The 27728-nt window shown below is 57.7% G+C and overlaps 1 protein-coding gene across 3 annotated transcripts; it reads right to left on the bottom strand.

The window, feature by feature from the left end:
* Positions 1 to 717: 717 nt before the first annotated feature.
* Positions 718 to 27717, bottom strand: LOC142022888 (leukemia inhibitory factor-like). 3 transcript variants are annotated; one of them, XM_075013217.1, is made up of 6 exons: positions 24244 to 27717; positions 22900 to 23016; positions 15155 to 15276; positions 6813 to 6961; positions 5718 to 5984; positions 4067 to 4596 (listed from the first exon to the last, which is right to left on the bottom strand). In XM_075013217.1, the coding sequence occupies exons 2-6, from the start codon at positions 22986 to 22988 to the stop codon at positions 4492 to 4494; spliced, it is 732 nt and encodes a 243-aa protein (XP_074869318.1). In that variant the 5' UTR covers positions 22989 to 23016; positions 24244 to 27717; the 3' UTR covers positions 4067 to 4491. The 3 variants fall into 3 exon arrangements, with proteins under 3 accessions (XP_074869317.1, XP_074869319.1, XP_074869318.1); XM_075013216.1 differs by lacking the exons at positions 4067 to 4596; positions 5718 to 5984 and adding an exon at positions 718 to 4059; XM_075013218.1 differs by lacking the exons at positions 4067 to 4596; positions 5718 to 5984; positions 22900 to 23016 and adding an exon at positions 718 to 4059 and having other exon boundaries at positions 24244 to 24377.
* Between the last annotated feature and the right edge of the window lie 11 nt (positions 27718 to 27728).

The raw sequence follows: 27728 nt of genomic DNA, 5'->3' as shown, positions 1-27728 counted from the left end.
CCCCTGATATTGGCCTCTGTAAAAGCCACGAGCGTATTTATCAGAGCCAGTCTTGCAATCCCTGAATTCCCCTGAGGTGCTCCAGCTGCCAGCTCCACAGTTCATCTCACTCTTGGCCAGAGTTTTGCAAGTCAGGAAAACAGGGAAATTTGAGGCTGTCTTGCAACAGTGGTAAATCCATGCAGACACCTGGGAACTAGCGTGGCATCCAGCCAGTTCTGAAGCAGTAGCCATAGTGAACTAGCCACATTATTCTGAAAAGATATTTATTGTTCAAGCCACTTAGCCACACTCAATTGGCCAAACAGCCATGTGTGGCTAACATGTTGGACAGCGTGGCAGTAGAGGATGACAAACTGTATGGCTCTGAGTGAGGGCGGAGAAAAGGCAGTTACATTGGATGATCACTTCCAGCAGGCTTCATGCAGGCAAAACGCCCATGGACTTCGAGGAGTGATGACCCCAGTCAGTAAGGACCAAGGTCTTCCAAAGACCTGAGCGATGTTTTTAGACCAAAAAGTTTTTTTCACCCAGCAAATAAATGCAGCTTTAGGTAGACAGAATGTTGGTGAAACAAAAGCCCCAGGAGGAGGAACAACTCCCCTCACTGCCCCCCACCACAATTTAAAGAATTCCAAGAGCATCAAAAGGTTTTGTACCCCCGCCCCAATTCCCTGAATGTAAAGGTTCTGCTTTCAGTTCAGACCAACATTTCATTTCAATAGTAATTTTAATAAAATATTTTAAAATAAAATTAACGATACGGTTTTACAAAAATAAGTGGGTCTGACTTACACATTGTCAGAATGCTCCCGCTAGCCCACTCCCATGAAGAAAAACCCATAAATATCTTTGTGTCCATCACTTAACATATATTAAAAACATACATGTATGTATAAACCACACATTTTTAAATAGATTGCGCCAGTACAAAGCCATTTTAAATTAAACCCTGGTGCCTAATAAATAGAGAGCTGTACAAATATCAATCTCTACCTTATTACAGGACAGGCTATGCTGCCTGTTTCAAAGGTCACATTTCACTATGTCGGTGTCAGAGCCGTGCTAACGTCCAGCAGCACAGGGTGCTGTGCCTTAGCCACAGCACGAGCAGGTGATGCCACTCCCAGATAATACTAGGGGCTTAAAATGCCTCTAGAAGCATTTTGATAGCAATTCAAACAACCAGGCCAGATCCTCAGCGAGTGGGACTTGAAGGCCATGGCACTTAACCAAGTTATTGCTGCTGAGGCTCTGGACCATGGGTTGGGATCTCTAAGCATGGTCTAGGCTTGAACAATGAGAGGCACAAAGAGAACAAACATCTGCAGTGGTCATGTGCTGGGTATTGTTAGAGCCTGGTAGGGAGAAACACACAGTGCGCAGTGATTGAGTCAGGCTGGTCACCGGACCTTGACTCACTGGAAAATCAGACCAAATTTAACAACACGTTTAACAGTCTCAGAGGAGGGGAGCCGTGCTAGTCCGTAGCTTCACCAATCAAAGCCAGCAGTCGTGTAGCACCTAATAAATAATATTGTTAGTCGTTAAGGTGCTACAGGACTGCTGGCTTTGTTTTGTGAACCTGTTTAAGGTTCAAACAGTCAGTGCTTCCAGCCCACGTAAGCTCATGATCTGCTCTGACCTGGGAGTGACAGGTGGGAATCAGCTTCCCAGGCGAGCAGGCTTGAGCCCTCCTCCCTTGGCTAATGCAGGTAACAAGAGCAGCGAAGACATGGTAGTGAAGGCAGCAGAAGCTCAGCACGGACCCTAGCTATGGACCCAGCTCGCTGGCTTCACTGCTGTTGTCATGGGACACAAGCAGATAAGTAGCACACGTGCAGCTTTTGCTGTGCTGCAACAACAGCTCTGTGTTGCCAGCGACTTGGAAGAACTACTCATCTCATATGCAATTTCCTTTCCTGTTCCGGGAGCATATGGTCCAACCCCTGGGTCATGGCTTGCTCCAGTGCTGTGAGCATAGGTCACTACGTTCTGCTTTGCAGGCGTTTCACTGCACTCATGTGCTGTTGTAAACAATTGCACCAGATGTCAGGCAATGGAAAACTCAGCCTAGCATGTGAAAGAGGTGAAACTAGGGTATGCTGGTTCTTTGTGCATTTAAACCCAGCCTGTTCTACTGGGAAGGATCTCAAAGAGCGCACGAAGGGAGCATTCCTGCAGAATCCGGTAGTGCTTGTGATAAGGAAAACGGCACCTTGCCTTCTGTCATTGCCCCAGTGCCAGGGCTGTCAAGGTTTCATAGCTCCTGGCTTTCAAAACAACCATTGTAGTGGTCTAGATTTGCAGGTGCTAACAAAGAATTTTCGTCAGTGCTAATGCTGGGCAAGGGGAGACACCAGTCCGCTGAGCTGCAGCAAAGACAACCTATGGCAAAGTCCTCGCTTTATATCATGACAGATTTACCTAAGCTGGAGAGGCGGTAAATCTAGATAGTCACTGAGACCTCAGTGTGGCTACTGTCACCTACGGGCTAAATGTTCTCCTCTAAAATGTCTGACATTCCCTCGGCCGTGGCAGAGGCATGACTCTTCTGTGTGTGTCTGAAATTGACCTTCTAAAGGGCAAGGCTGGCCACGTCCAGAGGCTCCCCGTCACCTCTGAGGAGCCAGTCACAACGCGGTGATTTGGCACTGCTCAGCTGATGAGAGCTTTGGTGGTGAGGCAGGTATTCCACTGAGCTGCGTTCTGGCCCATGGCCATAGCATTCTCGGCATCATTAAGGCTGCTCCAGACAGTGGACTTGGATGGTTGCCCAGTGCCTTGCCCCCAGGCAGCCCAAAATGCTGCCCCGCTGATCTGGGAGCCGTGCACAAGTTCCTCTGTGCAGATATCAGTGCTCCCCCCAGAGCGGGAGGGGCCGCCAGGCACCCCAATCAGCTGCATGCCGAGGGGGTAACCCATAGGCAAAGCTCTTGACTTACCACATGCTTGTTGCTAGCCTGGGCTGTTCCTCGTGTGATAGGGAAAGACACCAGCCCGGGAGCAGCGAGCGGGGCCCAGAAGGAGCATCAGTGCGTAACAGCGCAGCTGCGACGCAACAGCACTGCCTGTGTGCGCTGTGGCACTGGCTGGGCCTGACCTACTGGGCGTAACTACACACTGCTAGGCCCCATCTGCTTCTCCCTTCCGCCCGTCTGGCACACAGACCCCCGTAGGCCTCACTGGAGCCACAGGAGGAGGACACCCAGCCTGGAGTCTGTGGCCTCTGCAAAGGTACCCGGACGCAGCCAGGCCAGCTGACCACAAGGGCCTGGCCCCCAGCACCGCCCCCACAGACAGCCCAGGAGAATCCCCTCTGACCACATCAGAAGAAGAGAGAAGCCTCTGAGGACAACGCCGGGTGATGGGTGCCAAGCACTTTGCAAGCCTGGCCCCAAGGCCACTGTCCTGGCACACTGGGCAGGGGAGCAGGACCTGCCGGGACTGTGGTGTACCTGCTCTGGGCTCCCGAGCACCCTCTTCTCAGGGTTAAACGAGATCTCGAGAACCTTCCTGATTCCCTGCCACCAGCCTCTAGGGCTGCCCGGTCTTGGCTGGGCAGCGCACGAAGGACCGGGAGGTGGCTGCCTTTCTCTTTGTGGCTTTCTGTCGTTTCTGTTGATCTCTGTTTGCCCACCGTGCTTTCCTCCCCGAGCCCCTGGCCCGTGCCGCCAGGAACTGGCTGTAGTTCCACAGCACGCTGCAGCCGTCAAGCTTTTGCTGGAAAGTGCTAGTGGCTTCACATCTGTCTGGGGTGGGCGAGGGTTTGGGCGAGGCGCCCTCGAGGCAGAGGGTGCAGTTGGTGTTGGAGAGGAGCCCTCTCACAGACCGCTGGGCGTGTTGGAGCTGCTCATGTAGTGCAGAGCCTGGCGTGCTCAGGGTCTCCTGCTGCTTCTCCATGGTCTTGAGGGCCTCCTGCATGTGCTCCAGAGTGTGGTGCAGCTCCTGCAGCCAGGCAACCCAGGTCTGGTCTGTGGCACTTTTCCCAGGAAGCCATGGGATGGCGTTGTAGCACGCCTGCTGGAGGCTGTGTGGACACAAGCCTTGGTGAATCACCTGGAAATACAAGCACACACATGCGATGCCGGCCACCACGGGAGAGCCTGACGGAGTTGGCCAGACCGCTGTCACACGGCCAGTAAAGGAACATTCCCGCTATTACATGTTAAACAAATGCCTGTCAGCGATTGTCACAGTCCTGCCTCACCCGAGGGCCCTTCCAGCCACGTCTGCAAGTCCTAGCAATCCGTTACAGGACGCAGCTGGAGGGACTCTGCAGATATGAACAGGTTGGCACATGCAGAATGGGAAGCGACTGTCTAGGAAGGAGCACTGCAGAAAGGGCTCTAGGGGTCAGAGTGGACCACAAGCTAAGCATGACTCAGCAGGGTAGCACTGCACAAAAGCAACATCATTCTGGGACGAATTAACAGGAGCGTCAGAAGCCAGACGCAAGAGGCCTTTCTTCTGCTCTGTGCCGATCAGGCCTCAGCTGCAGCGTCGCGTCCAGTTCTGGGCACCGCATTGCAGGAAAGATGTGGAGAGGGTCCAGAGAAGAGCAGCAAGAACGACTGAAGGTCTGGTGACCATGCGCTGTGGGGAGCAATTGAAGGAATGGGGCTGGTTTACTTTGGGAAGGCGAAGGCTGAGTGAGGACATGATAACAGCTTTCACGTACCTAAGCGGGTGTCACCTGTTAGGAGGAGGGAGGAAACTGTTGGCCTTTGAGGGTAGGACGAGAATCAATGGGCTTAACTTGCAGCAAGGGTGTGAAGTGGCCCCTCCCAGAGGGGGAAGAGCCCCTCCCTGAGCCCTGGTGGATGGAGCCCCCCCACCAGCCTGGCACCTGGCTTGGAGCCAGGGGGTGGGACAGCAAGCGTGAGAGCTGAGCTCAGCGGCGGACCAGCCCCTGGAGGAGCCGGAAGCTGATGCTGAGCTCCCAGGCTGGGAGGCTGACCCAGCCCTGCAAGAGGCTGAAGACTGGCCCAGCCCCCCGGGCCCCCAGCTAGACCTCACCGAGGAGGAGCTTCCAGCTGGGACGGGGACCCCGCTCCACCCAGCCATGGAGGAACCCGACCCACCACCCAGTCAGGTACGACCTGAGGGGGGCATCTGGAAGTGGCCCAGGGAGAGCGGGGTCAGCGTGTTGCAGGCTGGATCCCCAGTGACCCCAGTGGCAGAGCACCCTGCCGCTGGTAGGGCCCTGGCCAGGATGCAGGGGAGTGGACTAGGGCCTGGGCCTGGGCCTGTCTGACTGTCTACTTGGCCTGATCATGGGCCCGAGCCCTGGGACTAGTGTGCCTAAGACGGATTTCCCATATGCAACTGTGTAGTGAGGAGGGGTGGCCCCTCACTGACCTGGAGGGGGGAGAAGCCCTGCTCAGGCCCGAGCAGGCTACAGGGAGGTTTTGGCTGGAAATTAAGAAGTGCTTCCTAACTGTCAGGGCGGCCAAGCCCTGGAATAAGTTGCTTAGGGAGGTTGTGGAATCTCCTTCATTTCGGGATATTTAAAAGCTGATGAGATAAACACGTGTCAGGGATGGTCTAGATGGTGCTGGGTCCTGCTGTGACGGCAGGGACTGGACTCAATGATCTCTGGGTTCCTACCAGTTCTAGTGTTCTGTGAATCTATGATATTGTTACAGCTGCTTTATAGATGGTAAAACTGAGGCACAGACAGTCGAGACAACTTGACTGATAAGCTGATGACAAACCTGGGCTAGAACCAGCTTGTGTGTCACCTGACTCAGTGCTGAAAGTGCAGAGCCATGCGGCCTCTGCTCTAGTCCTTGTACGAGAGACTCCACTGTTAGTGCTCGACACACTACACGCATATTCAACAGCATGAACCAGTGGCTACTTCTGGGGCGGAGAGCAGTAAGCAGCGTGCTACCAAGCAGCAGGAGACTGGGAGATGCTGGCTGAGGACATGGCACAAATGTCAGCTCATACCGTTCAGGCAGGACGGTGGCTTTCAAGGCCTAAGAAGACAACATGGCAGGCTGTGTTGGTCACAGGGCTGTGAGGAACATGAGGCTGTCAGAGGGAGCGCTGACACTGCTGGGGCCTGCCCAGGGAGATGTAGGTGCTAGCCACAGTCCCGGTTCAGGTGGTTGTTCTTTGCCAACAGCAGGGAGGTACGTGCTGCCGGACACAGGCTGTGCCGCTGGAAGCACCAAACCCCTCCAGACAGTCCTTTGATCTGAGTCACTGGTCTGTGAGTTCCTCCCACGCACCTGCTCTGGCCAAAGCTCTGGGAAGCACTGAGGCGCTCTGGGGAAGTCTTGCTGAGTGGAAGGTGACTGTGTCAGCAGGGTTATCCCCACCCCACCCACACACCTCCAGCGACTCACTGCACACCAGGCTGCCAACCCCCACTCATGCTGACTCCACCATGTGGTATGTCCAGTGAGCGCCTGTCCAAAGAGGGCCCCTCCTGTGCCTTTGTGGGGCAGCAGGAGCCCTGCATCACTGTCGGTGTCAGTGAGACAGCCACCTTCCCGGCTAACCCCGGGAGCTGAGACAGGGACCTCTGGAGCTGTAACAGGCCCGTGGGCACGAGGCATCGCACACACACCAGCCAACCTCCTGCTACACGGAGAGCATCAGCTCCTTGCAGGATCCATGGGGCCAGTCTTGTGGCTGCCACCTTGAGAAGAGTTATGGAGTTACCCACGTGGGCCAGGCACCACCCCCAGACTGCTCGCTGCTGCTGTTCTGAAAAGGAGCACCCTGAGGTGCTGGAGAGCTGGGCCCTGCATGCAGAGCTTTGTGGAGCGACTCCCCCCGCTCCAGAGAGCAGCACTTACATAGGCCCTGAACAGCTCCTTGGCTTCCTTCTCCATCTGTCGTATCTTTGCTTTGGTTTTGCCCTGGGAATCCGGATGACACCCTCGGCAGGGTGCGGGGCTGGAGCTGACGTGCACCAGGCACTGGATGGAGAGACCCAGAGTCACGGCTAGAAAGAAACAGAAAAATGTCCCATGGTGCAAAGGGCAGCAGATGCCAAAACCCTTTAGCCCCTGTTGTGGGCCTTGGAGCAAGGCAGGCAGTCAGCAGGGAGCTGGGACCCGCCCTGAGTTCTTTGGGAGGGAGACAAGCAACGTGTAACCGCTTCTACTCTAAGCGGTCACCTCAGCTATGGGCCACGTACACGCCGCACAAGCTGGTGAGCTCAGCCCCACGTGTCGCTGCTTGCACCGGTGAGGGCTGCACGCGCCAGCTGGCTAGAGGGCACTGCAGTGGAGCAATGGTGTCTGGTTATCTAGCATCTTTCACCTGGGTCCTCAGAGCACTTTGCGAAAGCAGGGGCCACCGCTGACTGTCCCAAGGGGGAAAGTGGAACCCAGCCTCAGCGAAACCGGCCGTCGCTTTGGGTTGCACCATTCCTCTGCCGTCTGCAGCCCGCACTTCGGAGCATTGCTCTAGCTGGCTTGGAAGCTGGACTGCCCGCTCCCTGGGAGGTGGGTTCTCATGTGCCCAGGGGGCTGAGCCAGGACCCCTGCTCCAGAGCTGTGCTCTGGCTTACTGCGTAGACACATGCCTGCCTCTTGGGAGCCAGTGAAAGCCTCTGTCATTCCTTTTCCCGTTAGCTCATGGGGTTGATTGTACTCCCACAGAAGTGTGTGAGGCCCTGAGTCATTTGCTCCATGACAGAGTGCTCCTCTGGGGAGTCATGCTCAGGCAACCTCCGGGGGTTGGGGAGCTACCGTCCCACTAGGGCCATTTCTGGCGCCCAAGACCAGTCTCCCAAAGGCTGAAGTAAAGGAGCCCAACATGGCCTTTGTCTGGCTAAGCAGTGGTGCCCGTTAGGTGTAAATGAGAGCCCAGGGCTCAGGACAGAGGGGCTCATCCCTTGGAACTATGCCAGCCACACCACTGGGGGAATTTGAAGGGTGCTGGGGCGGGGGGGGGGCGCCTACCAGTTCTGCTCCCCACACACCTATAATTATGGCAGAAAAACGAATCCACGTTGCTAATAACTCCTGAGCAGACCTCCCAGATTCTGAGACTGGATGAGTTAGTCTGACCTTCTGCAGAACCCTGGCCAGACACTGCCTCAAGTCACGTCTACCTCCAGCCTGTAACCACAGCCTCAGGCAGGCTCACCCATCCAGATAATGCTAGTCTAGGTGGTTCTGGTTAGAAACCTGTGAGTTGCCTCAGGGTCATTTCTTCCTCTCTCCCCCAGCTGTATCCACTTCTGCAGGTCTACAACTGGGACAGGAGGTCCCGCTGGGGGAGGAGGAAGGTGCCTACATACCTTTGTGACCCTGCCTTGCCTGTCTCCCACTGTCTCTCATATGCACGGTGCAGTTATCTGCCTTTGATCATCCAGCATTCACCCTCCTGGCTTCTGTGGCAAGGGGAGTCACCAAGGTCTTGTTGTGAACACGGCCTCTAGAGAATACCTGGTCCTGCCATGAGTGCAGGGGACTAGACCGGTGACCTCCTGAGGTCCCTTCCAGCCATACGATTCTGTGATTCTGTGCTGCCTGGGGTGCCCCTTGCTCGGGCTGTGGGAGTCAGAGGTGCTTGACAAAGGGTTTCCACCAGAAGCCATTGGTTGGAAAATGATGATTAGGTGCCATGGATGTTCCATGGCAATGTGTGAAGTCCATCTAAGCTTTCACCAGAAAGAGGGCCCACTGGCCTGCCCGCTGGGTCCCCGGGCTTTCGGGGCTGCCAAGCTGGGGGGCCAGGGCAGCCAACCCATTTCAGGAAATTTTTGACTTTTAGTCCCAATACACTAGAAATTCTTCACAGGATGGAAATTCCATATCTCAGCCAGTGCTAGGAGCCAGGAGCCACAGGGCGATTTCCAGAGCCCCCGGAGGACACCTGAATCCATTAGTGCGCTACCCACACAGCGGCTCCCAGATGGGAAGAAACTTCACTCCTGATGCAAGGTGGGGATGGCAGCTGTATTGCTCTGGTAGAACTGCCCCACTCGAGCCAGGCTGGAGCCAGGCCTCCCTCCTGGGGAAGAAGTTTGGAGACAAAAATCGAGCTCAACCTCGACCTCCCACAGCTTGTGGAGAAGCTGTTGGGTTTCTAAATTAGCAAGCTGCCAGAATACTGCATGGCACTCTCCTCCTGCTGGCCCTGCAGGCTGGCTGAAGGCAGCAGGGCTGGGTTGCAGAGATGCTAAGGGGGACAGAGCTGACTTGCTCTTTCCTGTTATAGAATGAGTAGTAATCTCCAGAAATCCGTAGTGCGGTTCTTTTGCAGCACTGCCTGGTGGGTCAGTAACAGAGCCGTGCGTCTAACAGGCATTAGCACATTCTAAAGCAACTAAGCCCCCATTAACCCACCGTAGTGTGTGTAAGCAATTCTCAGATGCACTCAATTTCATGGGACATCCTTTGACCCTCCACGTGTCCTTCTGGGACATAGGGTAGAACTTCACATGGGGATGTAGGTGCTTTTGAAAATGTTACCTGTAGGGAAGGCTAATGTGGTGGGCACTTCTCCTTGCTAGTTACCAGAACTTGTGCCACTTGAAGCTGGCTGTGGTAGAGGTATCTGAGCGATAGAACAGGATTGTTACACCTTGACAAAGCTCTCAGCACCGGGCTGGCCCACTTGGCCTTCATGCAGTGATCCTACAGGTACCACTTCTCACCAGGAATCGCCTCATGCTGAGCTTTTAATTCCCGCCAGCAGCTAAGAGACAGCTGCTGGCCAATCATCCTCTGGTACCAGACCAGGCCCATGTGTGGGTCTGATAAATCCTAGACCTGATCTATAGCTGCCCTGGCTCCACAGGAAAGTGAGGCAAACATCTGAAAAGCACCAGGCTGCCAACCTGGGGACTTCCTGCGCTGTCCACAGACAGGCACAAGCTGCACTCCATCCCAAGCCACCCCAGCATGGAAGGATCTGCTCTAGGCTACCACCTTCCACCTGAGATCTGCCTACATTTCTGCTTGAGGCAAGCAGACCTACTTCTCCTGCTAGAACCATGAATAAGACTCACCAAGCTCCACGGATGCCATGGAACATGCCTATGATAGAAGCCACTTTGGGCTGGTACTAGCAGTGACTGGTCTCAAACCAACAACTCAGAGGCAAAAAGCACCATCTCTCATTCCCAAAACCAAGCCTAAAGCAATGGAAGTCCCCATTGTGTAAGCCAGTGCCCTGAAACTGCCTTGAACCACAGCTCATGGTTGCTGAAGTGAGGGTGGAAGAACAGGAAAGCTAACCCCTGAGGCAAAAGTTTTCCAGCCCCACTACAAAGAGTATCTTCTGCGAGGGAGCAAGTACTGACTTTCACAACAAGTTCTCACTCTTCTTTTGACTTTTTCCAGTCAAAGAGCCGTTTCCCCCGAAAGCTGTCTGATGCTCACTTTCCACTCACCCAGCTTAGCAGAACAGGTTAGAGACTCAGCAAAACTCTTCTGAACTTCAGTCTGCTACCACAGTTCCATTTTCCTTCAGTGACTCAGTTTTCTAAAGGACCGTGTGTCTCTCTCTCATGTCCTCCTCCACCAAACCTACACAGCCCTTTCCTTCTGATCACAGAAGAACGGCAGCAACTTTTTCAAAGCTGCCACAACAGCTAGCAGTTGGCCCAAGAGCCGAGCAAGGGAAGAAAACATTGTGACCTACCTAGTAGAAAGCCCAGGGTCTCTACGTTCCACAGCATGCTCGACGTGGCAAGTGTTCGGTGCAGACTGCTGTGAAGTCTGCTGCCACTTCCTCTGCTAATGGCCAAAAATGGGGAAACTTGCCTTCTTGAGCAGCCTGATTAGCCAACACCTACTGCAGGAGGTGGCCCAGTGTGACAGGAAAAAAGAGAAGCTAACGGAATGACTAGCACCAATGAGTTCTCCGCCGAGCGGCCACCCAGAGGAAATGATGCCACTGCACTCTGGCGAATTCTTCAAATAAGTTCCTCGAGGTCCCACCAGAGCTCATCTGCGATGTGAGCAGCTTCCCAAGTGCCCAGTCAGAGGCTGCTTCAGAAAAAGCCCAGGTGGCTCCACCCTTCTGAGCTACACAGCATTTCATGGATTTCATTATTTTTAAACAGAAAAACTGATCAGAACGGTAGCAGCCCTGCCTGAGCCACAAGGGTCCCCTCCTATGGGCAGATAGAAGATGCGGCTTAGAATCAGCTGGCAGCTCCTAGAGAGAGACTTTCCTCTGTAGCCTTCGCCCTGCATTACTCCCTTGATTGCACACTCCTAGGGCTGTCTGGCCTCAGTTGTCCAGCAGGAAAGCGGGGTAGCTCATTTTACAGCTCCTTAGTCACTGAGCCTTCCCCTTGCCCGTCAAGGGGTATGTGAGGCTCCAGTTTTGCAGACAGAGGAGTGGGTGACCAGGTACCTAGCAAGCAGGCCACTGAATCAGGAGGCCTGAGTTAGGATCTCAGCCCTGTCAGATGATCATGCACATTTCGCTGTGTGCTACATGGGCCATCACCATCCACCCCTCAAGCCCACATGATGGAAACTGCTGGGCAAACGCCCAGTGTTATTATACCATTCAGCTCCAAGGTGTCAAATTCTTAACCTCCGGGACCATAATGCTCCATTGTGGACCCTTTGGTCATGCTAGTGTAACCCACTGGTGAGTATGTGTTAGCAGCCCCCGCTGGGCTGAGCTGCTGAGAACATAGTGAGTCTCTTACAGCCCCATCTGGAGAAGGTTGGTGTCTTGTCTCATGATGTGGGCACGTCCACCTTGGCCCTTGGGAGGTGCAGTGCTATCATACAGTCATAGGCCATTAGGGTTGAAGGAGACCTCAGGAGGTCACCTAGTCCAGGGTTTGGCAATCAAAATAGCAAGAAGAGCCGTTTTCCAATTTGGTTAAAAACTCAATAATTCAAGACCAGCAAGGCATGTGAATATGAGGCAGTCCTTAATAAATAACATCAGACCAGCTCCCACACACTGATTTGTGATGCAATACATGGTTACTGTAGGATGTTCACAAACTTATTACGTGTTCTCTTTCTTTACACTCTGCGTGTGTGTTTGTACTGCTGTCTGCCTGACTTTCACTCCCAAACCTTCTCGCTCTCCGTAGGACACTAGGGGGAGCGATCCAACATTTTGAGATAACATCTCGTTTTCTATTTAGACATGAGTTCTTCATTTTTGGGCCTTTAGACCTTCACTGGTTATTGAACAATCAGGAAGTTTGTTTTTTACTTTGAAAATATAGTGCTGAGAGCCACAACGAAGTCCTTAAAAAGCAGCAGGTTGCAGACCCCCTAACCTAATCCAACCCGCTGCTCAAAGCAGGACCAGCCCAAACTTAATCATCCCAGCCAGGACTTTGTTCAGCCTGTCCTTAAAAACCTGCAGGGATGGAGATTCCACCACCTCTCTCCGCAACGCATTGCAGTGCTTCACCCCCCTCCTGGGGAAAGAGTTTCTCCTAATATCCAACCTGCGCCTTAGCCACTGCAACCTGAAACCAATGCTCCTTGTTCTGCCATCTGTCACTGCTGAGAACAGCCTCTCTCCAGCCTCTTGGGAACCCCGCTTGAGGTAGATGGAGGCTGCTGTCAAATCCCCCCTCACTCTCCTCAGACTAAAGCAGCCCAAATCCCTCTGCCTCTCCTAACTCATGTGCCCCAGCCCCCGAATCATGTTTGCTGCTCTCCACTGGAGTCTCTTCAATGTGTCCACATCCTTTGTGGTGGGGATGGGGGCAGGGCTGGACTCCAGCTGTGGTCTCACCAGTGCCCATTGGAGGGGAATACTCACTGCCCTCGACCTGCTGGCAGTGCTCCCACTGGGCTGTACTGTTGGACCCTTTGCCTTCTGTTGACTGTTGACTCATATCCAGCCTCTTATCGACTATACTTCCAACGTCCTTTTCTGCAGCACTGCTGCTTAGCTGGTCGGGGCCCAGCCTGCATCAGTGCAGAGGATTCTTCCGTCCAAAGCAGTGTTCCCTGGAAGCTGAGCATGTGGGCAGCTGTCCAGGAGGGATTCAGATGCCACCCAGCTAATTAGCAGAGCGCCCATGTTAACAGCGTCTGTTTCTATGGGTGGTGCACATCATCACCAGTCTCAGTGCACATAGCAAAATTTATTCCACGTGTGGACTGAAAAAAAACTCGCAGGACCGCTGGATTCTGCACTTGTTCTTGCTGAACCTCATTGGATTTCTTTTGGTCCAATCCTCAAATTTGTCTAGAGCACTTTGGACCCTACCCCCACCCTCCAGCACATCTTCTGTCCCCAGCCGAGTGTCATGCACGAGCTTGCAGAGGGTGCAATCCATCCCACCAGGCAGAGCATTAATGAAAATGTTGAGCAAACCTGGCCCAGCCCGACCCTGGCGCACAGCACTTGGTACTGGCTGCCAGCCAGCCATCGAGCCATTGATCATGACCCGTTGAGCTCGACGTTCTAGCCAACGTTCTAGCTGCCTGTCAAGCCATTACAGCAGTGATAAAAACGACCCGGCCCCTGCTGCGCTCGGTGCTGTACAGAAGCGCTCGCCATCTGCAGCGCGACAGCCGAAAGGAAGCAGTAACGGCCCCAAAGGGCAGCTGAGGCATGGGGCGCCAAAGAGCCACACAGGACAGCGCTCGGGGCGACGCAGGAAGCCTGTGGCCATGCTATGGACCTGAAGCCAGGCCTGAGTGGCTTGCCAAGCGCTCCGCCCTCTCCCAGATGGCCTGGATGGGAGAGGACAAGCACGTACCCCCAGAGATGTCACCACAGGCTGTTTGCCCCCCCCCCGACCCCGATCACCAGAGCTCCCCCCATTTGATCTGCTCGTGGCTCACTCCTTCGCCTCTTTGTCGTGCTTCCTGCTCCGCCCTCTCCGCCTCTCAGCTCCTGCGTCCGATGCAGAGAGAGCACCGAGATGCACTGACTCTGCTCTGCAGCGTGCAACACAGCTGTGGCCTTGCCACGTGCACGTCTGTAGTGCATTCTTGGGGGGGGGGGGGGGGGTGGCTCTTGTGAGACACCAGGCAGAGGATCTCACCCCCTTGTGACAGCAGGCAGACAGCCACTGCAGGATCACCCGTATCTGGCTGACTGGTGCCAGCAGGGTCAATTAGCAACTGGATGTTTATTCTGAAAGCACCACCCTGGGGTCCCTAGCTGCCACTGCTGCCAACTTGGCCTGGGCGTGGGGCTCTTTCCATCTGGCCCGTGCGTCCCACGAGTGGATTCTGCCGTGGCGGGAGGCAGACGAGAGCCAGCTCCCTTCCCAGGCTGGGCTGGTGCTACAGGAAGACCAGGCGGATCAATCCCTGCAGCAAGTGGGGCTCAGAATTGCCCCTTTCCACGGGCAGCGTTCCCCTGCCCCCCGGCCCGTCCTCCCTTCTGGTCTCATTGGCTGCTGTCCCCTGCGTGCCGCAACAGCGCCAGCCCTGAGCACTGTCTAACCCATTGACAGCTCCAGGCGTCTTGCCACCCCAGCCCTTTCGCTGAGCTGGGCCCCGAGGCCCCCGGCCCCTCACAGGCAATCCCACAGCCCCGGTGCTGCCATTGCCCTGCGACAGACCCGCCAGGGCCTTCTGGAGGCAGAGCTGGGCTCCCGGTGTACCGCTCAGGAGCCACCACCCAGAGCTCTCAGGCCAGAATGTGTGTCCTGGTGGGCCGGCCCCACCCAGGCCTCGCCAGAGGAGCAAGTGCCCCAGCTCCCGGCCTTGCCTTTACCAGCCCGTGTGCTGGCCGGGGCCAGCTCCCCGGGGAGGCCGGGCGGTGGGCATTGCTGGAAACAATTAATATTGACAGTAATGACTGTGTGGGAGGCGGGCGGTGAGTAAGGAGGGGCCATGCGTACACGGTCATTGCACAGCATGCGCCTGGTCAGCCCCAGGAGCCGGACTAGGGGGTGACCCCCGCAGCAGTCAGGCCGCCTGGCACCACGGCTGCAGAACGGCCCCGGAAGCAGCAAACAGAACGTGGCCCAGATGGAGTTTTGTGGATGCAGCACGAGGTGGGAGGCTGAGACACGATCTCACAGCCCGCCCCCCATCCGCTCAAGCAGCCAGGGGGCCCTTCTGGCCTGACTCAGAGGCCTGACTGCCTCCTGCTGTTCAAGAGCGCCCTGGCCAGGGCGGCACAGCGAGACCTGTGCCAACGCCGCCCCAGCCGAGTGGGGCCTGCTCGGCCGTGTTCCCCCCAGGGCAGGGGTCACTGGGGAACGGCAGCATCGCCAGCCTACCTGTTCCAGCCTGCTGGTGCCCAGGCACTTTGCCACTTTGCGCTGCAGCCGGCGGGCGCGAAACGCACTCGTGTGCCCAGGACGCCGAGATCGCCAGCTGAGGAGTGAGGCCGGGGCCGGGGCTGTAAAACAAAACCAAGCAACTTCCGTGAGGCTGGACGAGGGCAGGGCTGGACTGGAGCAGTCCAACGCCCCCGGCTGTTCTGTGCCCACTAGAGCCCCACAGCCCTACTGCAGCAGGGTGCAGTTCAGGGCAGTGCTCAGGCTGCTGTAGCCTGGGCCAGGGCCCCACCAGCTCCTTCAGCTGGTGACCAGAGGCACAAGCTGCATCCCCGCTGCTGCTGTGCCAGGAAAAGCTGCATCTGTGTTTCCTTGCCCGGAGGGGGGCAGTGTTTGGGGCCAGCTTTGTCAGAGGAGGACTCTGCCCCCGTAACCCCAACCACCTGCTAAGAAATGGTGCCCACTTGCTGGGAGAAAGATGCTGTTTCGCTGCATGCCAAGCGCCTGCCATTTCCCTGCCACTCAGCTGGGTCACTGAAGGGCTGACAAACTCTCCCCCATGCAGGTGTTTCCTTCTGGTGCACCCAGACGCCAAGTCACCCACTGGTGAGCTGCCTGGGGATGTCCAGAGCAGAGACCTAGGGGGTCCAGTGGCCCTCCCTCCCCTTACCTGGGACAGCCCAGTACACAGAGAGCTGCAGGTCAGGTAACCGCACTCTCTCTCTCGCTCACATCTACACCACCCCGACTCCTGAAATGAACCCAGCAGTGAAAAGACACTTTATAATGCTCTTTGCGTGCGGCCTTTGGCTGCAGATGTGCATGGGGTTAAACGCCTGGGCCAGTGGGAGGGTGAGGGCGGGAAATGAGAGGCTTGGGAAGGAAAGCGGGGAGGCACAGGACATATGCAGGACAGGGGAGATGGAAAAGATTGGGCAGAGTGAAAGCTAAACCTTGCAGTTTCTTTTCACCATCACGCTTTTCTGGGCCTGTGGGCTGCCCCTCTAGGGTATCAAAACAAGTCCTGTGGCACCTTACGGGCTGGGAGATCTTGGGTGATCAGGTGTTGGGACAGGGGATTAGGTGGCCATATAAGAAAAAGTCCCAACTATCAGGACTGGCCCTATAAAACTGGGACAGTTGAAGCACTTCCAGGCTAAACAATGAGAAGTCCTCTGGTGCCTTATAGACTATTGGAGCAGAAACTTTTGTGGGCAAGTCTCTACTTTGTCAGATGTGTGTCAGTCCCTTACAGTATAACCAGACTGGAGTGACAGGAGGCAGCTTGCTCAGGGATACAAGGGGTGCTGGGACTAGAACCCCCACCCCACTGAACAGCAGCTGTTGCTATGCAGGCTGCAGCAGTCAGAGGGCACACCTGGGCCCCCCCGGCAGGGTGGTGCAGGAGCTGCTCTGTGGTGTTGGTCCTAGGCCGATTAAATGAAACATGATGGCATTGTTACTTAGATGCTCTCAGTTTTTTGACACCAAAAGCGACCTCCTCTCATGGCCTGTGCCCTGGAGCAGGGAGTTATGCTGCATTAGAGACCAACGTTGCCAGAGGTTGCCTGGTTGCCTTGCACGTGGTTAGGTTGCTGTAGCGGCTCGGGGGGGTGGGCAGCGAGGTCAGTCGTGTGTTTGAGTGCTGCCTGGGTGGGCAGGAGCTATTACTTGTGGCGTGTCCCTCTAGCCTCTGAGGTCTGTGCGTGAGCATTACGGTGATGTTCTACCCACACTGGCGGTCTGTGCTTGCCTCTCCCCCCACCCCTCCATTGTGCTGCCAATCGTTCTGATACAATTCAAGCCAGAGAGGTTGTAACTGAAAAGAATGGGGCAGATGCACCCCTGCCCTAGGGGACCCAAAGGCCCCACAAGGGGCTTCCAGGAGCGTTTCGCTCATATCGCTGCAGAGGGGTTCTGCAGGTGTATCACGTCACTGCGTAAGCGCCTCTGTTCCAGCCACGAGGGATTCGCTTGTGGAAAACCCAAAGCCTCCCAGTACAGCCAATCCCAAAGGGGCAGCAAGCCTGAGGGGCTTGTACCAAAGGAACGTCTTTCTCATCAGCATGGAGCCTTTTGGACAGGGCTGGGGCACAGCGTCGCGCTTCCCTTCACACACTCCAGGGTGTTTGCTAGCCTAAGCTGAGCCTCTGGCCCCAGCGCCTGCGTGAAGGTTTCTGTCTGCAGGAGCATGGCCCCCCTGCAAGGAGGAAGCTGACTGGGGCTCTGTCAAACAACAGATCGCATGAGCCTGGAGCCAGAAGGCACATCTGCCCTTGGTGGTTCGCCCTCGTCTGACCCAGCGCTGGGGCAAACCCCTTTCTCCGGCGCTGCCAGACGTCCTTGTGCCGGAACGAGCAGGAGCCGAACCCCGCCGAACTCAGCCTGGCACAACCACAGGGCCCTTGTTGGCTGCATTGTCATAGCCAGGGAATGTCAGTGCAGCGCCCAGCAGGAGCCCGAGTGCCGCAGCTCCCTGCGTGCCCCCGACTCCAGGGACTTGTGGGTCACGCCCAGGCCTGCTGCCCAGACACAGCCCCATCACCATCACTAAAGTGCTTGGTCCATTTCCTCTTCCCCCGTGCTCTGCCCAAGTGGCTGTTGCTCTCTCTGCAGCCCCCCACTGAGGAGGCCTGCTGCACGGGCCTCTGTAGATTGGCCAGGCCAGGCCGCCAGCCACTACCGGGCAGCCCGCCCTGTGCTCAGGAACATGGCCTGCTGTTTAACTGGCATTTGAGAACGACATATAACCCAGCTCTGCCACTGACTCCCCACACCGGCAAATCATGTGCTTGTTCCATGCCTCAGTTTACCTGTCTGCAGCTCAGTGCAGCAGCGAGTTCAACGGGTGTTGAACAGACGTGCTGCCGTTTTATGAGCAGGACGTTTGCCACTGCCTTTGTTCTAGGGCCAGCCATTGCAGAGGCTCAGCGGCCTGCCTGCATTGGGGCACACGCTTCTGGTGAGAAGGGCTGGCAAGAGGACGGCGCTGCCAGGCTGCTGGAACAAAGACGCCTTAGCGTACGTGATGACACATCGTGGGGGTGTTAATAGTATTTCCAACCTAGCTGTCCTGAGAGCCGCTGCAGAGGAACGAGCTGGCGCATTCACGCCGCCAGGCCAGCTGAGGCCCAGCATCAGGAAGCGCTCTGCTGTGCCACAGAGCCCAGCCTGAGCATGCTCGGGCCCAGCTACAGAGCGGTACCCAGGCTCCTACAGCCAGGAGAGCTCAGCGGCGCTCCAGCCCCTGCTGTCGGCCTGGCGGTTACAGCCGTACCGCGCACTGGGAAATTACGCTTGAGAGAAACCTGAGGGAGGCCCCAGTTCCCAAGGGCAGCGGTTGTTAGTGGCCCTGGCTTCAGCATACATGTGGCCAGGCCAGCGCCTTGGGGAGGACTAAGACTCTGAGTCCTTCGCCAGCGCTATCGGTGCACAATTCTGCGCTCTCCTCACCACCGCCAGGCCCTGCTAATGCCCAGTAGTCCCTGCCAGCCCCGGGCCTGGCGCCTGCCTGGGGGCAAGGCACTGCCCTCCGTGACGTGCTCTGTGGTCTGCTGGCGACAAGGGCTTGGCACTGTTGTTACTGCACTTGCAAGGCCCTGTGGGCATGTGGTGGTGGCGGTAGCTGCCCGGCACCGTACCGCTCCTCCGCCCTCCCTGCCCTCGGCCTCCCTTCCTCTGCACGACCAGCTGCTCTGGTGAGACCCTGGCACTGCAGGGTCGTCCGTGCCACAGGAAGGCGCCACCCGCCGATGAAAGGGACCGTTTGCTGGGTCCATCCTCTTGGGCCTGCTGCCTGTTGAGTTCCATGCTGCACCTTGGCTGGTCGGTGCTGGGAGGTGGCCTGGGGGTAAGGACGGGTGCAAACCCAGTATGAGGCACTGCTGTACTCTCTGCTGGATGGTGCTCCCGCCTAGCGCTGCCCAGATTAGCTCCGTCAGACTGAGGCCCCTTTGCAGTCTTACACCCTGTGGTTTCTCTCTCGCTCCAGGAACCACAGCATCCTCTTCACCCCCTGCCCAGAGCTCTAGTAGGGGGTCTCCTGCCAGGGGATGTACTGGGGAGCCACCTTCTTGGCTGCTGCCAGTGTCTGCACCTTCCCCCTCCAGGCCAAACCCCCCAGAGTGGCTGGTGTGCCCCTACTCTAAGCCACGTACACGGCACCTGCTGCAGAGGGGCTCCTAGCGCCTCCCTTCCCCGGCGGAGGTCCTGCCTGAGCTGCAGCTGAAACGCCTGGTTCTGGATGGCCTCCTGCCTGGCCAGCCCACCCGCTCCACAAACCATCCAGCACCCAGGGCTGGCCCCACGGGTGCGTGGCTCATGTAGGCCAAGGGAACAGGCTCTGCCCGTTGGGCTGAGTGAGTCACTCAGACCTTTGTGCAGTGGTGCCCGGCTCCCACTGCCCTTCCCCGTCCTGGTTCCAGGGTGCAGGAGGTGACAAGGGAGAGCTACCACTGCTGGGCCTACTCCCTGCCCCCTGCCCCCAGGCTCTTGCTGCCTCCAGCGTTTGAACCCCAGGCTCATGAGCCTGACCGAGGCAGGCAGCATCCAGGTCTGGCTCCGCTAATGGCCAGGTCCCAGCCCATGGCCCCAGAGGAGGGTTTCTGCAGATCCCTGCCACAGCCCCGTGTTACGGATGTCCCTCCCTTGGGCTCTTTCCTCCCCATAGCGTCACCTGACCTCACTACCTGCCTTAGCCGTGTCTTGTGGCTCCCAGCTCATCCTTCCCTCTTGGCTTGATCCCTGGCCCCTCGCTGGTGCTAGGGGCAGTACCTCGTTTGGGGGGGGGGGGGGGGGGGGGGGGGGGGGGGCTCCTCCCCATGCTGAAACCAGGTCTCCCTCTGACTCAGCCGCTTACTGGGTGGAGCTCTCTCATCTGTTCCTAGCATGCATGGCCCACACCCAGCCCCTCTCTCCTGCAGGGCTCTGGCCAGTCGCAGCTGTTCGCCGGCCGCCCACACCCAGCAGCCTGGGAAAACCCTTTGGTTTCCTCAGAGTTTCTGCCAGCTCTCTCTCATGTGGCACCTCGCAAGGCAGGGAATCACCCTGCAGCTTCTCAGCACCCAGCGGTGGCATCCCCGTTGTAGGGGAGAACTTCCCTGCACCAAGCAAGTCTGTGCTGGGGTATTTATACTTCCTCCTCCCCCAGGGGCTCTATTTCTGTTACGACCTTTGCAAGGGGGGTGGGGTTCAGGACCCTCACAATGGCCCCTCCAGTCATTTTCTTTTTCATCCACGTGTGAAATAAGTTTCGATGTGCACCAAGATATGTGCAAAGGTGCACCCCAGTGGGAACAAAAGCCTTGCTGGAGGTGCGCTGTTATGGAGGCTTTCCTGGGCAGCTGCAGCAGCACACAGGTGTAGTATCCACAGGTACTGAGACCTCATCTGGGGTGAGTGAAATCTCTGCTCTACAGCCACCTGGCTCTCAGCCAAGAGCCATCACTCACCCCAGAGAGTACCTCTGGGTACTACAGCAGACCCGGGCTGCCAGCACCAGGGATAGAGCCCGGGTCTGTCAGCATTACAGACAGGGAGCACTGGTTACAGGCCTGACCTCAGGCTTGTGTCATGGCCAGACCCTTCGGATCAGAGACAATGGTCCTGCCCGCCTGTGCCACTATGTGTAACAGAGAGCTGTACTCCCTGCTGGGTGGCGATACCTCCAGTGTGCCTGTGGCTTAGCTCAGCCACTGGGTGCAGCCCCGCCTCAGTGCCTCGCCTTGCCCCCCCCCACTTCCAAAACCCCGGCTTTCGCAGAAGCCCTGCCTGTCCCTCGCAGGCGAGCGTCTCTAACTCCCCACCGCCCACAGAAAGTGCCCCTGTTGGCAGCTCAATCAGCTGACTGGCCCCACCTGCTCCCCTCCCACTTTTGCAGGCACACCCCCCGCATCACAGCCATGGGCATGTCTGGTGCCATCCCCGGCTCCGAGACTGCTCATCTCCCTGAGTCACCCGCCCGGCTAAGAAAAGCAAGTGGCCAGCGCGGAGGAGGAAGCGCTGGTCTCGGATACCAAGTATATCTGCCCAGCCTCCCGAAAGAGAGAAGGAAACGGAGGGTTTCCTCTGAGGTCACAGCCTCTGAGGTACGGTGGTTGACCCCCGAGTGAAGCTAGCAGCTGGGAGGGGCAGAGTTTACAACACCAAGTGCAGTTAAAAATAGCTCTCTGAGCACACTGGCTGCAAATGGTTTAAGTGCCCTGGCTTGCGTCATGGCTGCCTCATGACTGGGAGGCAGAGGAAGGAAAGAGCCCACAGATTTCGCAGGAACTCCAGGGCTTTGGCGAGCACAAGCCCTTGCAGAGCACCACAGACGTTCGCTGGCCAGCAGGGACTGGCTGCTCGCAAGCATCTGGCTCAGCCGGCCGGGGCAAATGTTTGGGACAGGCTGGGCTGGGGGCAGGGGCTTTGCCAGGCGGTGTGTCCTCCACCACGGCTAGTTCAAGTCTCAGCTATTCTGGACCTGCCCTCCAGCCCAGGGACGCGCCCTGCGTGGCCCGAGGCCCCAGCGCCGTCACTGGTGTTGCACTAGATTTGTCCCAGACGGCAGAATCTGGCCTCCCTGTGCCCAGTGCAGAAGGGAAGCGGCTCACCGGGGGCCACACGGGGATCAGGCCCTTTCTTGGTGCTTGCAGAGGCTCATCTCCCCGAGACTCCACTGCCTGCTGGCAACCTCCGCGAGGCGCAGTTCAGCCCACGCTGCCGGCTCATGCCTAGTGGGCCCTGGGGCATCCTCCCTGCCCGCAGCGGCCCTCCAGCCGCAGCACTCACAGCCTCCAGCTGTGGGCCCACGTGTGTCTCTGCACCGCCCAGCCCGGGGTCGAGGGGCTTTGGGTGCTGCCCCAGGGGCTGTGCAGAGAGCACATGGCTGCCTCAGCCGGTGGCTGCGAATGGCCTGCAGGGGCACCGCCAACAGGGGCCCTGCCTGAGACCTGCTGGCCGGGACCCACCTCAAGTAAGTGCCTCCCAGCCAGAGGCTGCACTGGGCACCCCAGCATCTCCGACAGCCTGACTCCCTGCCCCATGCCTCACTCTGACCCTCCTGCACCATCTCAGACCATGCACCCCCCCAACCATGCACCCCCTAATTGCTGTGCCAAGCTCGCACACCAAATCCCTGAACCCCCTCCTCCACCCCCCCCTCCAACCATGCACCCCCTAATCCCTGGGCCAAGCTCTCACACCAACCCCCTCCTGCACCCCACCCTCCAACCATGCACCCCCTAATCTCTGGGCCAAGCTCACACACCAAATCCCTGAACCCCCTCCTGCACCCCACCCTCCAACCATGCACCCCCTAATCTCTGGGCCAAGCTCACACACCAAATCCCTGAACCCCCTCCTGCACCCCCCCTCCTACCATGCACCCCCTTCCTGCCCCCTAATCCCTAGGCCAAGCTTGCACACCAAATCCCTGAACCCCCTCCTGCACCTTCCCCTCCAGCCATGCACCCCGCCCTTCCTGCCCCCAATCCCTGGGCCAAGCTCGCATGCCAAATGCCTGCACCCCCTCTCCAACCATGCACCCCCCCACACCCCAATCCCTGCCCCCCAACCCCCCTCCCCCCCCCGCACGCCAGTCCTGTACCTCAAGCTCCCTTCCACTCTTAACCTCTGTCCCTGACCTGGTGCCACCTCCACTAAGATCACAGATGAGTGCAGCCCTTAATCACCTCCCAAGTACCTGGAGTGCTCCCCCCCCGGCACTTCCCCACCCCACAATTATGCCCCTCCCCTGCACTGACCTGGGGCCAGCGGCCAGGACCAGGACCAGGACTCTTGGGCTGTTTTGAGGTAGTGGTGAAGCAGGCGCTGAGTGTGACTGACCCTCCATCACACTCCAGTCTCCTGAGGGGCAGCTACTGTCCCCAAGAAGAAGAGGCGTCTTAGCCAAGAGGTGCTCATTACTGGGGCCTGCCCAAAGTCACAGCCATGCAAAGTGGCACAGGTCGTGAGAGCTGGTGGCCGCCCATGAAATCTGGCCTTGTGGGCATTCATCCCGCACCTGGGCGCTCCCACAGGCAGCCTAGCGTATCCCAAACCGTTTGTCCTGACCCACAGGGAGCTGCAGATGGCTCACCAAGCTAGCTTGGGGTGTCATGGTACTGCCGCCCTTACTTCCACGCTGCCTTCCGAGCTGGCAGCTCACCCCCACCAGTGCGTCATTGACAAGCTACAGCGCAGAGTGGAACATGCGCCCTCAGGCCTGGTGTGTCACGAAAACACTCGCCAGCAGCCCCCCACCACACCACAGACCCGCTGACCCAGTGTTCCCCCCGCCCCACCACAGACCCGCTGACCCAGGGTTCCCTCCAACACAACCCATGGCCAGCCCTGGCCACAGAGCTATGGGCAGGACACCACCACTGGCCCTAACCACAGCAGGGGCTCAGACACCCACGCAGCTAGTGATGTGAGCTAGGCTGGCGCGTACCCACCGTGCACCTCTGCCATGTACATTGGACAAACTGGGCAGGTGCCAGCCAGCAGAGGAATGGACACAGAGCCAACATCAGGCATGGGAACAAACACTAAGCTGTAGGGAACACATGACCCTCCCTGGCCAGGCAACAAAGGCTTTGCAAGCCGCCCTTCGCCGACCAAAGGCTTTTACCACCAGCTGGCAACAGGAGATGTCTGATTGGAATTCATTTGCAATTTAACACGGGTAGCTGGGGGCTTAACAGGGCTCTTGGATATCTTACACATTACAAGGGCAATAGTCCCCCCTTTGTTATTTGCAGGAATGGCCCCAGCCCACTTAATTTACTTCTTCCACTCGTCCCATTAGTGACAGCTCACTGCCCCTCCCCCCCCCACTTTCCCTCCCCCCGCTTCTCCATTTCCCACCCTCCCTGCTCTATAACCCGGCTTTTTATTATTGGCGCTGAAGCTGAAGAAGTGGCTCATACCCATGAACGCTCATTACCTTATCAATAAACATAGGGGGTGCCAAGGGGGCTGTTATTTTCCAGCTTGGGCCTATCGTGACGTAGCTGGCTTCTGAGGAACCTATCAAGCGGGTTCTTTACTCCCCACTACCCTGCCCCCCCGATAACCCCCAGTGGCTAATTAAGTTTTATGACTACCTGATAAAAAGCTTGTAGGTGTTTGTCTCTTGCAGGCGGGACTGGCACAGCTGCAGTTGTATCTTAGGGCTTGGCTGTAGACAACGGCTGGTGTGCTGAGTCCGGGATGAAAGCTGGAGCCATGTAGCTAAGCTCAGCGGTCAGTGGCTTTCTGGTAGAGTGGGATTTATGCTGGTTCATACGGTCACGGCCGGGAAGTGGCTCTCTTGTGCAGAACGGGCCAGGCTGGCGGTGATGGTGGGGTGCACATTGTTGAAATTGCTCCCATAGCGCAGCTGGCATGTTTAGAGCAGTGGTGCTTAACCTGTCCGGCTGCCACTCTTGTTATCAGACACTGGTGTTGTGTATGTTTTAGTGTTAAACCCAGCTACAATGCCACTTCTCATTGCGCTGCCACCTGCGCCAATGACTTCCCGTTGTCTTTGCTGGAGGTGTTGCTGTTGGTTTTCTTAGGACCGACACCAATTCTTTTAGAAAACATTCACAGGAGTTCTGCGCCAACGAGCCGATTGTTGGGTGTCCTGTGGGTGCACAAAGTACAGTGAGACATCTGCTGGTAAATACCTAACTGCAAGCCCCTGACATCATAGCAAGCGCAACATGCTGCCCCACAGGGCTCGCTCGTCCCTGTGCATCCCATGGGCCAGCCTGCGTAACTGCACCCAGCATTGGGCTCTGGTTCACACACCCACCACGCAATCCCCACCCCAGTGCTGGGGGCTATGGGGTGCAAGATGGGACACCAGTGATGCCTTGGCAAAGGCCTCAGGCCATCAGCACTGCACTGCAGTGGATGGTCCTGCAAAACCTGCACATAGCCAGCCAGCCACTCCTTGGCCAAGGGAGCTGACAGGGCCATGGTGCTTCCCTGGGCCAAGAGCTGGGACCCCTGTGAGCAGACAGTGAGGGTGTTCTCACAGGCTGGCCAGAGCCTCCTGCACCCATCACTTGGCATCCCACTGTGCTCCAGCCGGGAACAGGCTGCATGGGGCAAGAGGGCACAACCAGCGGCAGCCAGGGCACATGGAGACAGGTGGCCTTGTTCAGCCGGAGCACTGGGAAATGCACCCTGCAAGACTCTGCAGCCTGAGGAGCAGCACAGATGCTGGCCGGCCCTTAAAATAGGCGGCTGGGCTCTGCCAAGGGCCTGCACCCCAGCCCAGCTGAATGGCAGGTTATTTTTAGCCCTTGGCATAAACAGAAACATTATTTGGCCTGCGTGGCTGTAGTGTGGGGTGGGAGCCAGCCGCCTGCTCGAGCCTGTCCTGGCTCCTGCCTTGGGCTGGACTCAGGGAGTCTGTGGAAGGTGACACCTGGGAGCTGCCAGCCCCATTTGCCTGTAGCTTGTATGTCCCCTCTCCCTCATGGGCACCCCTGTGGCAGCCCCAGCCTGATGGTCAAATGTACTCAATCTGCTCCAGGCTGCAAGCCCTTCAGGGCTGGGGGGGCTGGCTCCCCTGCAGCCAGACGCAATTAATGGGAGCTGGCTAGCCTGGGTACCAACAGCAGTCGTGCTGCAGCCTGGACATGCCTGGTACCGCTGCCCTCGGCTTGCACAGCGGGCTTGGTGCACTCACATTCCTGAGCCGGGGCTGTGGTGTGGCTGCCCAGCCCTCTGGCCGCTGAGAAAGGAGCAAGCTGCTGCGTGGCTGCCTAGGACTCCAGCTGCCAGGCGCTCTGGCTGGCTGATGAAGGTGGACCCACTGCCCACAGGCACAGGTGAGACTAAGGCGCCTGGGGCAGTAACTAGGCAGGGGCCAGGCTTGGCTTGGGGAGGGCAGGGCAAGCTACGGTTGGGCTGGGCCTTTCTAGCTGGGTATTCACCCGTTACCTGGGCCCCAGGAGGTGGCCACCGCCTGCTCCTGAGCCTGCCTTCCCTAGGCTGGGCACAGGCGATGGTGTGCACGTCAGGCCCACACGCACTAGTGCTCAGCAAACAGACGGGAGCAGCAAGGCCTAAGCCGGGCCATGCCGGCCCTTGGTGCTCTGCCGGGGCACTGCCCTCCCTAGCAGGGGCTAGACCACTCCAACAGTTAGCCCATGAGACTGGAGTGGCAAGCTCCTGTTAAAGCCCCAGCAAGGCTCCGCTCCAGCGAGTTGGACACAGTTGCTGCTCTGCCTGACAGCCATGGCTGCCTCTTGCCCAGGGAGCTCACAAGCTGCAGCCCAACACCTCCTGCATCACCGCCCACCCGCGAGGAGTCCATTGTCACTCGCACTGACAGGCAGGTAGCTACATCCACCTCCTGCCTCACTGCCCACCTGCGAGGAGTCCATTGTCACTCGCACTGACAGGCAGGTAGGTACATCCGCCTCCTGCATCACCACCCGCCCGCGAGTCCATTGTCAGTCGCACTGATGGGCAGGTAGCTACATCCATCTCCTGCATCACCACCTACCTGCGAGGAGTCCATTGTCAGTCGCACTGACAGGCAGGTAGCTACATCCATCTCCTGCCTCACTGCCCACCCGTGAGGAGTCCATTGTCACTCGCACTGACGGGCAGGTAGGTACATCCGCCTCCTGCATCACCACCCGCCCGCAAGGAGTCCATTGTCAGTCGCACTGATGGGCAGGTAGCTACATCCATCTCCTGCATCACAGCCCACCCGTGAGGAGTCCATTGTCAGTCGCACTGACGGGCAGGTAGCTACATCCATCTCCTGCATCACAGCCCGCCCACAAGGAGTCCATTGTCAGTTGCACTGACAGGCAGGTAGGTAGGTACCTCCACCCCCTGCATCACCACCTACCTGCGAGGAGTCCATGAGCCAGGCCCCAGAAGAGGAGGACTGCAGGGGGTATTTCAGCTTCTAACAGCACCAGGGAATTCTCTCCCCAAGCAGCTGGGCCAGCCACCCTTGGGGACCTCTGCCCTGAACCAAGCCAAGAGGTGCGGATGCCTTCATGACCAGGACCAGCACCACAGCTGGGGGCAGATGTGGGGCAGGCACAGGAGCATTCACCCCCCAGGGCATGCAGCAGCTGCCTCCAGCTCAGTATCACATCTGGCAGCAGCAGGCAGAGGATGAGACCCACCCCCATACAAATGCCACTTCTGCCAGGCAACCCCCTCCACCCCAGGAAGGTGGGGGACAAGTTATACCCTGGCTGGGGAGATGCAGATGGGGCAGCAAGGAGCAGGGGCCATGTGGGGGGGAACCAGGACCCCAGGCACTGGGGGAAGCAAGTCAAGGGCTAAAGCCCCAGCCTGCTCCTGCCCCCTCAGCACTAAAACCAAAAACCTGGGGCCCTCCCTCTGAGAAAGCAGCAAACTGCCCCTAGCTCCTCAGAGGAGCAGAGCCCAACCCCAGCTGGCAGCCCTGGACAAGCAGCCACTGCTTGGCCCCCCCAAGCGGCCAGTGCCACACTGGGCCTCTGCCCCAGGCAGGCTGGCTCCTTGCTGGGTCCAGAATCGCTCAGGAACTTCCCCCCAGACCCTTTGACTCCCTACCACCCAGAGGACCCTTCTTCCCCTTGCAGCA

This window comes from Carettochelys insculpta, chromosome 18 (assembly GCF_033958435.1).
Source record: "Carettochelys insculpta isolate YL-2023 chromosome 18, ASM3395843v1, whole genome shotgun sequence".
NCBI lineage: Eukaryota > Metazoa > Chordata > Testudines > Carettochelyidae > Carettochelys > Carettochelys insculpta.
The sequence above is the reverse complement of the archived record's forward strand: the minus strand, read 5'-3'. Positions and strand labels throughout refer to the sequence as shown.

What these genes read in the sequence shown, in the direction of transcription:
- LOC142022888 (XM_075013216.1), bottom strand. Translation starts at nt 22,988, where the DNA reads ATGGAGGGTCAGTCACACTCAGCGCCTGCTTCACCACTACCTCAAAAC. An exon ending in GCACCAGCAGGCTGGAACAG is followed by an intron (nt 6,962 to 15,154) that starts GTAGGCTGGCGA and finishes GTTTCTTTCTAG; the next exon opens with CCGTGACTCTGGGTCTCTCC. An exon ending in AGGAGCTGTTCAGGGCCTAT is followed by an intron (nt 4,060 to 6,812) that starts GTAAGTGCTGCT and finishes TTGTATTTCCAG; the next exon opens with GTGATTCACCAAGGCTTGTG.